We start from the raw sequence: 11,965 nt of genomic DNA, 5'->3' as shown, positions 1-11,965 counted from the left end.
CTTTGCAACGCATATGTTGAATCATCATCTAGTGACGAGGAAATGCGTAATGGCAATCCACGTCACGTGAGATCATTTTTTTCCTAATGGCATAGATGTACCTTGACACGCTATAGTAAACATGTTCATCCGGGGCAGATTTTCCTGTGACCAGGTGTACAAGCGATAGGTGAAGTTGGGTGTGGGCCAAACCACAGTTATACAAGGGTAGCGTCACAACAGATGGGATCAGGCTATCATCCTTTAACGAGCAATTTCAAGAGTTCCAACATGTGAAGGATTAATTTGCAGATTTTATGAACTATGTGATTGTGTTGTGACATTTTTCTCTCTGTGTTCTGTTCTTTGACAGGAGACTCACATTCGGCTGGTGACGTCGCCACAGACAGCAGTCGACATGCTAAAAAGGTCAGTTGCAACTCCTGTTTTATAAGCCACACCCAGATACTACAGAGAGTTGGTGAAATCACACAAATAAAATATGCAAGGAAATTAAAACTGGGACATATTTACATCGATGTGCGGTCTTCGTTTCATCCTTTAGCTTTGAAGGTTTACTGGATAATTGTTTTCCTTATTTGCAGTCATATTTTGTAAAATCCCCAAAATACAATTGGTTTGCGCTCAGTTTCCTCCGGTATTCTGCTAAAAGTATTGTTTGTCTGTCAAACAAAAATATATTGACGCCGTGATTTATTACCGTATGTAGAATTGTATGCCTCAAGACGTATATTTATTTACAAATCATGTGATTTTATTTTCTTGTGGTAGGTTTATCTCAGTATGAGAGATGGAACTTGGGTTGTGCTGCGTATGGGACCAGGTGCGATGACGTCAGACCAGATCGCCAACAAACGCTTCAACCATGTGATTCCGGACAGCCTGCGACAGTTCATCGTCGAAAAGATAGTCCAGTCCAAAATTGATCATGAAAAACTTGGGCTCAAATCGTCCCGTCGCATGTTCAGCGGTTCGGTGATGGTGAACGACGACATTCACAATCGCATCTTCTGTGGCTCACTGAAATGCAAGCCGGAAATCCAAAGCTTCTCAAAGCATGGCGTCAAGTTCGTCGACGGATCAGAAGTGAACGATCTCGATGCTGTGGTGTTTGCGACGGGATACAACATCGAGTTTCCTTTCATCGATGGTTCAATTCTTGCAGGTAGGCAGTCTTAATTCTTAAAATTTTCTAACCTTGGACAATGTCAGAGTTATGTGGGAGATTGCCTATCAAAACTTTCATAAGGTATAATAATTTATTCCCTATAAATGACTTCGCTTTAGCACACTCTGATCTTCTAATATTTATCTTTCCATATTTCTTTATTTTCAGACAACTTTAAAGACCTTGAGTTATATTTCCACGTCTTCCCTCCTCGTCTTGAGAAGAACACATTGGCTCTCATCGGAGGCGTGGCCACAGTCGGAGCCCAGGGCCCAGTCTTTGAGCTTCAGGCCAGGTGGGCGACGAGGGTTTTCAAAGGCGTAGCGTCGCTGCCCGACAGGAAACCATGTTGGAAGATGTCAGGACAGAAAGGAAACTCTTTGCAAGAGATTCGGAAAACCCAGAGTTTTTGTAAGTATGCGTGATTTGTATAATTCATATAGGCTTATGATGACAGGGATGATCGTTAGACAACAAATATGGGATCAGCCATGGCTGGACATCTTACATGGAGCACAAGCTCAAAACCCCGATATACCGTTTTTTCGTAATGTTAATAGTTGGGGTCTTGTAACGATCGATTTCGTCTACCCATGAGTGCATTTTAATACACGTTTTTATCATACTGATGATAAATTTAGTATTGAACAAGATGACTGTACTTTCAATCGATCAATGTCAAAGTTGTTTAACGAACAAATTCTGACTCTGGAATCTCTAAAATGCAATGTCGGTGTTACATGATTCAGAAATGGATATACACTGACAAAAGTGTTTTATTTTTCAGTTTCCTCCGGTTCCATATCAAGAAGAAATAGCAGATCAGATCGGTGTGAGACCAAAGTTCTGGAGGGTGCTCCTTACTGACCCTAAACTGGCTTTCAGACTGGTCTTCGGTCCCTGTTATCCAGCGTCCTATCGCCTCGTCGGCCCCGGTGCATCATGGGAGAAAGCTAGGGAAACCATTTTCAAGGCGCCAGAAAACATGTTGTACCCGACGAAAACCGTTCTGCCGAACACCGTGGCTACGCCGACCAAGGGTATCTCAATGTCGTTTTTACTCAAATTGTTGATTGTTATAATTCTTCCCTTGTTGCTGAGTTTTGCCATTTTATCTCACTGAAGCCCCCCTCTAAATAACCCCCTACATCTTTCTTGCTGTAATGTTCGAGTTTACGTTTTGTACTGTATATATCGACAATGCCAATTGCGCCAAAGTAAAAACTGATAGTTTTGCCAGAAGTAGAGTGAATTCACAATACCACACCCTTTATCGTGAAAGGACAGCGTTTGCATGTTTTCATAAGGATTGCCTTGTCATGATCATCAATAGTACACTTCAGATCCACATGATGGCCTATTGTATTTTGCTATCGCTTCCTGGACGATCCTCTTTCCACGTTTTGAATGAGTACTTGTATTTGTATAGCGTATGAAAGTAAAAAAACTACTGTTTTTTCTGCAAGCTCATTGAACTTAACTGGAGGAAGCTATTGGAATTATATTTACATATTTTAGCTTTCATTAAGCAATTATTATAGCAGGTACAGAACATTCATAATAATAATAATTATTCATATTAATAATTCATAATTACATTTCTTCAGTAATTATTGCATGAATTTTCTATCGCCCCATATTGACAGTGGCTGGAAATCTGTGTATTTTATCAAAAATGGACAACTTTAAAGAGAATTCGCTTCCTTTACTTTGTCTGGTCTGTGTTTATGTTTTGCAAAAGTTTTACATGTAATACTTGTCAGTACACCACTCAAGTTCTGTTATTGACAGTGGTAATTTGCAATATTTGAACGGGTGTTGTGAACCCCATTTTATTCGTTTTACTGGAAAGAACCCCAATACAAGGTGCTTAGACATATATCAATACGAAACGTCGGATATCCGACTTCCTTTCGTATAAAAATTTCATGATCATTTGATCCTGGACAATTTGACGATTGAAATTCTCATGTTACGGAAGACTCTACTGGCTGTAGACTTGTTTATGTGTTTAGTTCCAATAAGGATATGATAGCTGCATCGTTTGTTTCAGGTTTCAAAGCTATCTTAGCCATTTCCCTTTGACAAGTACAAAGAGCTTATGTCAAACAAGTTCAAATGAGATATGTGCCCATAGAGTTCCATTTGCTGTATGTTATACTAGTACCTTATAAACTTGTATTTTTCTATATATCTCTTCCGCATTACAAAGCTTACAATTTACACATGTCGAATTTCTTTTTAAGTAGAATAAATATTTTCAAATGAAATGCCCAATCATCTTATGTGTTTCATCCATATCACACCAGCGAAAATAACCTACACGGAACACTCACTGCCAGATAGCATACAGAAGGATTTTTGAATTTATTCTTTTCCTGATTGCAACCTTGCGAAGTCAAAATGATCAAATTAAACCGATATCTCTCGATTCAGTAAATTATCAATAGTCTTAGAAAAGATTCAGTAAATTATCAATAGTCTTAGAAAAATACCATTCTGTCTTTCAAGAGCTTTTCCTGATGAAAGATGAAAACCGTTAAATCAACCAAAATAAAGTTTCAAATATAACACCTGTCCCGGCAGCCTGATATACGATTACCCGAGTTGTTTTCTTTTCGTTAAAACTATAAAGGTTTCATGACTGCGATTGTAGAACGTAGTATGCGCCTCGAAAGTAGAAGACTTAAACTTTCGCTCAAATTTTACTCAAAGAATATTTCAACCATACACTTCAAAATCTAGATTAAAATCGGCGGTCACCTTGCAAATTTTGGTTCTAGAGAAACAAATTACCCAATTCACAAGATTTACAGATATTTGAAATTCTTAATGGCCGCCATCCCTGTGTTAACTCTATGGAAAAAAGTAAAATTTTCGATTTTCAAAAATCTAAAACGATGAAAGTTTTCCTTTCTCCAAGAGCTTCAAAATGAGCCCCCACAAGTAGTAGATCAGAAAAAAATTGAAAAAATTTGAGAGTCCGAATATCTGTCCCCGAGCCGCATTCCACCTCAACCTATCAGCAAACCAAGAGACCCTCAGTAAACAATAGCACACATATACGCAGTAAACATCGACTTGTTAAATTGCACTGCTAATAAATGCGTATTGTCTCATGAAATAAAATTTCTCTGTCGAACATACATGCACAATCTGTGTCTTATCCACCCACAATACACAGTGTAATATTCGACGTTTTGTCGTGTTTGGCAAGTTGGTTCCTAACAGGAATGTCTTTAGATTTTTCAGTAACATTTCTCCGCAAAAATATGATAAAACGAGTTTAATTTTATCCGACGTTGTATAATTTTAGTTTTGTCCCCAATGATCGATCTTCATACAGTGTAACAACTATAGCCAGCCGGCTTTTTCGAGTTCGGCAAGTTAAACGAAAATGTAATGGGCTTTATAACTAATCCGTTTAGCTACTTTTACATCCCTATGCTCGCGTAGAGCATGGCTATGGGAGCGTAAAGACCACAACACAACACCATAATTGTGATGAAATGTTTACTGTAAAGCCAATACATAGTGTCAGTGTGATAGCATTTGTTGCAACAATACATCGAAGGATTTCGGTAGAGAGGGGTTTTATTTTGGACTGCAGGTCGTCAGTTTCAACAATGGATTAGAGGTGTAGGATGATGCTTGTAAGACTGCACACACAGACCTATAACCAAACCCAGGGCTATAGGATGATGTATGGATGGATGGATGGATGGATGGATGGATGGATGGAGGATGTATGTATGTATGTATGTATGTATGTATGTATGTATGTATGTATGTATGTATGTATGTATGTATGTATGTATGTATGTATGTATGTATGTATGTATGTATGTATGTATGTATGTTGTATGTATCTATATATCTATGTATCTATGTATCTATCTATGTATCTATGTATCTATACGGCAAAGGCAGGGGTCACATAACTTATCTCTACTGCGGAGCCGAAACACGCATGAACAAAGTTCAACAAGCCGATCAATCAGATGCAGCCAACGGAGCTATTCATCGAAAAAGCTATTCCAGGAGCAATTTTTGAGGGCAGGGGAAATTTTAATTTTGCTAGGGCAGGGGGACATGTTTTTAGGTGGTAGGGGAGCAAATTTTAGTTTTTTTTGTCGGGCAGGGTGGATATCGGTTGATTTTCCTAGGGACAGGGCTTGGCGAAAAACTTTTTGAGGGGAATTGTTTCCAGGGCAGGGGAAATTGGCAAGTTTTTTTTCGCCACGGGGCGAGGGAGCTTCAAAAATTCACAGTGGGGAGGGGAAACAGGCAAAAATAAGTGGGGAGTGGGTAAAAATGAAGTTTGAGTGTGGGAGGGTAAGTCGAAAAATGTTCTGTGGGAGGGCAAATTATGAACAGCTAGTTAATTACCCTCTTGACTTAAAATTAGTCAATTCACATTATTTGTCATGCACAATATATCTTATCATAGTAAGGACCTTTTTAAAAGTGCATTGTTCGTTGGCTGCACCTGATCAATGAATCTCTTCATTGTTTTGAAGTATGTCCTCGACTGTCATAGTATTTGTTGACCTTCTGATCGCAGTGTCAGACCAGAAGGAGATTGCTCTCTTCATAGACTGAATTGTCCTCAATTTTATCGATGACCAGGATAGATGCTAACAGTTGTAAGTCCTGAGTGCGCAGCATGCGTATGTGCGTGTAGCAGTGTGAAAACACTACCCGACTCATCATGCTCATGGTATCAAAATATTTGCAAACCAGTTTTTCTGCGCTTAAACGGTGATTTCAAATAGACCTACATTGAACTTGTCTGAAATGTGAAAGGTTTTGTGGCTGTTCGTAACTGTCTTTCCACAATGAGGGGTGTTGTTCTAGAGTCATCCTGTGTATTCAATTAAATTTTGAAAATTTTGTACTATCGAAAGCAAACAGAACCCTGCCGGTATATCAGTATGATTTTATTGACAACATTCATATTTCACAAATGTCGATTTTCGTTTTGTTTTGATAATTAACAAACGACCTAGCGGCCGATATAGTCCCGCTGTGTTATGTATGTAATTGACACATGTGTTGATGAAGAAGGTGCAAATATTTGATAGCTCATTTCAGTGGCAAGACAAAAAATGGCACAAATTACGCCCCAAAAATTTTGCAATATTGCAGATTTTATCATAATTTCAATATATCACATTTAGTTCATTTGTAGGTTCCAATATATCACATTTAGTTCATTTGTAGGAACCTGTATACCAAATATCAAAGCTGTCAGACGAGCGGTTTTGGTGAAATAAATTTTTTGACCAATAATGAATCTATGAACCAAATATCAAAGCTACCTGAGTGATAGTTTTGAAGAAGATTTTTTGACCAAAAATGACAAAAATGCCTTAAAAATTCAAATATGCAAATTTCATTACGATTTCAACAAGTCTAACTGAAGTCACCCTAAGTAAACTGCATATCAAATTTCAAAACAATTGGACATGCACTTTCAGAGAAGATTTTTTCACCAAAAAAATAGCAAAAAATGCCCCAAAATACAAATATTTAAATTTCACCACGATGAACGAACTTGGTGAGGTTACCCACTGCTAAAGCAAAGCTCTGAATAAAGTTTTTTAGTTCTTCCAGAAAATGCCTTCGTCTGACAAATGCTTTTTAGAATACATATTTTTGACATCTCAGACAAGACATCATATACTTTCTTGGAAGATTGAAATTCAAAAGAAAACCTGAACAAAATTCATTCGGATTCTGTCTGCTTCATATTTTGTGTTTGTAAAACATTAACTCCGTCGATTGATCAGTTGCGGGAGAGAATATTTGGATTCCGGTCTTGATCCCGACACTGTTTGTGAAATGCCAGTGCAACTGTTGTTGACTCTGGTTAAGAATTGATCGTAGTCATTAACAACTGAACCAGCGTTAAATGCAACATGTGTTACCCCTTTTTGTTCCAGGGTCTTAAATATTACAGACAGTATTTTGGTAAGTGGCATTTCCAACGACACCAAATATCAATCAGCACCATTCAGTTCCGGATCCAGGTTCCTTGACACGGAACCCATCTCCCAGTCTATCGGCATGTCCGCATATCTCATATGTCGGCTGGTGTGACCTGATTAACTCGTACAGGTATTCAGTTTTTGCTGAAATTACAAATATATCGGTTGTGCTAACGAACAGAAAAAAATAAGGTTCAGACATCTGTTTCTAATACAGCTGATTGCTGTCATAGCCACCGATGGTTTGGAATTTACACACGTACATGCTTAAATACCTACCTACCTAACTACCTACCTACCTACCTAACTGTCTGCCTGCCTACCTTTCAAGGCATGCATGCATTCATACATACATACATACATACATACATACATACATACATACATACATACATACATACATACATACATACATACATACATACATACATACATACATACATACATACATACATATACATACATACATACATACATACATACATACATACATACATACATACATATGCCTGCCTACCTGCCTGCCAACCTGCATGCAGACATGCATTCTTAGTACATTTACTTACATAGTGATGTATGTGTGAACGCAATTCTTCAAAAGAAAAATCAGTATGTGTCGTCATATTTTTCAACCAATGAACGAAAGTATTCTTGCAGTTAATTGAAGTTAGATGAAAGTAATGCGTATTGACTGATCCTTTAACAATAACATTTTACAACGTAGTAACAGAGTTGTTTAGAAACGCTTTACGTGTAAAGAATAGTATCAATTTTTTTCCTGAATCAGATGCCGCCAATGAGCTATATTTGAGACTTTTTTACACTTTAATTTGTTCTTTCTTGAAATCCTAAGTTGAAATCTGTGTGAGGCAGAGAGAAACAGTGAAAGACCAAATTTGTTTACAGTTTGCATTACAAACAAGGCGTGTCAAAACGTAAAGAATTTCTCTAAAACACAATTTTGTGTTCAAAATAACACATTGCCCCCACTTAAATCCATACATGTGCGAATTCCAAAGTTATCACGATGAAGGAATGCGGATTATATTGTTGTCTTTACAGGATATAGTAACGACTTTTCCGCCATGTTGAGTACCTGCGACCCGGACACTGTTTGACAGCGGTTACCTGCCGGCCGCCCTCGAATGAACTTTGTGTCGGTCAAACACATGTATCACTGACAACAATGAACTAGATTGCCATACCTTCGGCGACAGTGGTGCGTTCTTTTCCAGTGATCCAGAACGCATGGTAAGAATAGATAGCTAGTTACTGGTCTACAGCTTTCCTGCTCTGAATTTGAAACATTCCGAGTTTTCATTGAAATGTTATTTAATCCGAAATAGCTGGCAGAAAATGGTGAACTGATTGATGATAAAAAAATATTAATCCGGGGAGTTACACTTTGACCCTCTATTAATATTCTTGATTATTAAAGTACAATGCAGGGTTGTCTTGATCCAAAAATTAGGGGAAATGAGCAATAAACTATCATTTTCAAGATATATATTACATACATGCCTATCTACTCAAGTGGATGTGTATAGTAAGATGTATGAAAATATTGTGTTTTGTAGTGTACAGCTAATAAAGTCTGACCTTGCAAGAGTTCTGCATTGCCAGAAAGCAATCTGCACAAATTCGTTTGTAAAATGAATTTAACGAGAGCATACAATCATTAATTTAGCATGAATTATACCAGCATTCGAGTTACAGGAAACCCCCCATCCTTAAGCTGGTACTTTTTCATCAAAATAATTAATTTTCGTCGTTGGTAGGATGTTCTGTCTTATCCCCCCCCCCACATACACAAACACACCAAATTTCCGCTCCGCCCTTTAGGCCAAGAAAAATAAAAAGTTTGTTTCTCATCCTCGCGCGCATCAATTCAGACCCGCCTCGTCAACCTCTTTTTCGTGCTCATAAGGAAATAAAACGGAAAAAACCCGCAAAAATACGCGACGATAGTGCGTAACACAGAGCTTTACAAAACATCTGTAAACAAAATAACTGACACTAACATTCCATTCAGAACTGTACACATATGTCACTGTTATATTAAGCTGTCAAAAGTGTGCAATGCTGCACTAAAAGTCAAACCATAGAACTGTTGCTATACAAAAGTAATAAAGCAACACTGCTGTGCATTTATCTCTGCGTGCATTCCTATTTTGTTTTCATGTTTTTGCGCGTTCTCGTCGGTTGAAGAATAAACAAAATGAGAAGAAACAAAACCGCGTCACCGCATCATTTTTGCAATATGTCTAGGATGAGAAACAAACTTTTTATTTTTCTTAGCCTTATTTAGACGCCCATATTTATTCTCAGTGTCGAATAATAGATGTACAATTTGGCTGAAAGAGTCAGAAGTTTAGACTGTGATTATGTTGGTTGTCTGTGAAACGTTGCCATGTATCATGATAATACAGACTTCAGTTGCTGTACTCACTGCAGATTTCAATTACTGTATTAGTGACGCATACTGACGTTGAATCAAGTAACGGTTACGCTAACCCCACCGGTCGGGCTGGGTTACGGTTAGTTTAACCCAACCGGTCGGGCTGGGTTACGGTTAGTTTAACCCCACCGGTCGGGCTGAGTAACGTTACTCTAACCCCACCGGTCGGGGTAGAGTAACGTTACTCTAACCCCACCGGTCGGGCTGGGTTACGGTTCCTTTATCGCCATCGGTCGGGGCAGAGTAACCTTGATTAAGTCAAAACGTAAAGCGTATACATCGGGACTGCATCAAACACGGACATCAAACATTCCTCTCTATCCACCAGTAGAGAAGCGTTTGAACAGACTCGGTAAAAATTGAACATGATGAATGGCTCAGTAGCCTACCATATTAAATAGGTGTTGACGGCTTGACGCAGCATGAGTGTTGAAATTTATGCCTTTTGACAATCATATCAAACGTCTTTCATAGTAACACATCCATCACCCAACTTTATTTCAAATGACGCAAGTGTGCAAATTTTGACGCCGACGATGGAGGAATGCAGAAAACGTTGTTTTCTTCACCGGACTGACGGTACATTTGGTTCCAGTCGGCGAATAAAAGAATCATTTGCAACAGTTTCTCTTGTGTCTGTGCTATTTCATACAAACCTATTTGAATTTGGCTGCCCAAGCCAGGTTTTCCTTGCCATCGAATGCGTTGCCTTTGAATCTGCGCGGTAGTGAGTTAGTTTCTGCCGGATTAACGGGTGAAACTCCCCTGTATAGCGCTCACCCCGCCTATCGCGTTCACCCCACTCACTCGTTTCATTTGAAAACAGAATACAAATCATTGCATTCACCTCACCCAAACACTCACAAATCACAGACTTGAACCAAGTCTAGATTGATTGCAGTCTTTCCGCATAATTTACCTGCCTGTAACCCGGATACTGGTCTACGGCGAACAATATCAGACCGTCCTTGATTCAGTTGATTGAAAAAGCGGTCATCTGATCGCCCGTGAATAAACTTTGCCTGTCCAACACATCGTCGTAAACCACGCGCCTCTTTACAGCAACAGCTCAGCGCTACCCGTTTTTGCGTAGGTCAGCGGAGCGGAAATTATTGCTCTGGCTCGCGAGAATGGTCCAACACGTGTCACAGACAACCATGCAACAGAGTGCAGTGACTTCGGGGGCTGAAATTCTTTGTCTAGCGTAGCAAGGCAGAACACACCGTGAAAAAGAATATGGTCCACGGCTATGGTTGATTCAATTGAAACATGTTGAGAAAAATATGAAATTTTCATCACCACGTTTTGTGGACGATAATTTTATCCGAAAACGTTAATATAGACAGATAATGGTAGACTGTTGTTTGTAATTATTTTGTGATCAGAAAAGTTACACTCAGACCTTTATATTCTTTATTACGAAAAATACAGTTCAAGGTTGTCTTGGACAAAACATGATAAAATATGAGCAACGGTTTAAAACTATCATTTTCAATATGCGTATTAAACTCGAAAAATTGCCAATTATCAGGTTTGGGGTTGTAGATCGCTGAACAAAGCAAATGTACGCGAACTGCAGTAGAATGTAGGAATTTTAAAGTGAGATAAGGTCAACCTTTAAAGCAGCTCAAATAATTAACAGGTCATGCGCAAATGATTAAATGTTAGTTCAGTTGAAAGGTCACTTCTCAAGTGTCTGTGTTTGCGATACGAAGGTATACAGTTATACACAGAGAATAATTCCAATGAAAGAGTTGTTACGTGAATAGCAAAAGTCACAAACAATCGCGGCTTTTATTTTCAACATCCTTTCTCTAAATAAATTGTCTCGCTAAGAGTCTTTTCTAGCGATGATGAATTTGAAACCTGGAAAACCCACCATGAATACTCTTAGCCGTCTTCATGCTGCAATAAGGAAGATCACAGTCCCGTCCAACTGAGTTGAGAACACCGTGAGGAGCGTCCTTCCTGCTTGAATCTCGATAAATGCATCCTACAAAAATATAATTTGCTAAAGACCTTGATATAAAGGTAAGATATCACAATTTATTGCGAAAAAAATTGCGGCATCGTTCAATCATTTAATATTCGTTTTAACTACATTGGCCAAACTCAGCTCTGGGTTCCTTTACATTGTATTGCGATTTTCTGTCATTCTTTTAGTTCACTTGAGCTTCGATTAAAAGTACGTTTCTAAGTAATCTAGCTTCTTATTACAAGCTTGGAAACAAAATATAAATACATATAAATAAATAAATAAATAAATAAATAAATAAATAAATAAATAAACTCCGAGCAAAATGTTCTACAGCTGGGCTACAACCGAAATTTCTTTTCATCGAGAACATA

General features: G+C 38.4%; 1 protein-coding gene across 3 annotated transcripts in view; it reads left to right on the top strand.

Annotated features, from left to right (window-relative positions):
* Positions 1 to 3,438, top strand: part of LOC139152731 (flavin-containing monooxygenase 5-like) — a 31,199-nt gene extending 27,761 nt beyond the window's left edge. For all 3 annotated transcript variants that reach the window (XM_070726046.1, XM_070726047.1, XM_070726044.1), the window contains 4 exons: positions 353 to 408; positions 772 to 1,165; positions 1,337 to 1,579; positions 1,956 to 3,438. In XM_070726046.1, coding sequence (XP_070582147.1) covers positions 353 to 408; positions 772 to 1,165; positions 1,337 to 1,579; positions 1,956 to 2,035 — 773 coding nt within the window. In that variant the 3' untranslated portion in view covers positions 2,036 to 3,438. The remainder of the gene's footprint in view (positions 1 to 352; positions 409 to 771; positions 1,166 to 1,336; positions 1,580 to 1,955) is intronic.
* The last annotated feature ends 8,527 nt before the right edge of the window (positions 3,439 to 11,965 follow it).

Source organism: Ptychodera flava, chromosome 16 (genome assembly GCF_041260155.1).
Source record: "Ptychodera flava strain L36383 chromosome 16, AS_Pfla_20210202, whole genome shotgun sequence".
NCBI classification, from domain to species: Eukaryota; Metazoa; Hemichordata; class Enteropneusta; family Ptychoderidae; genus Ptychodera; species Ptychodera flava.
The sequence above is the reverse complement of the archived record's forward strand: the minus strand, read 5'-3'. Positions and strand labels throughout refer to the sequence as shown.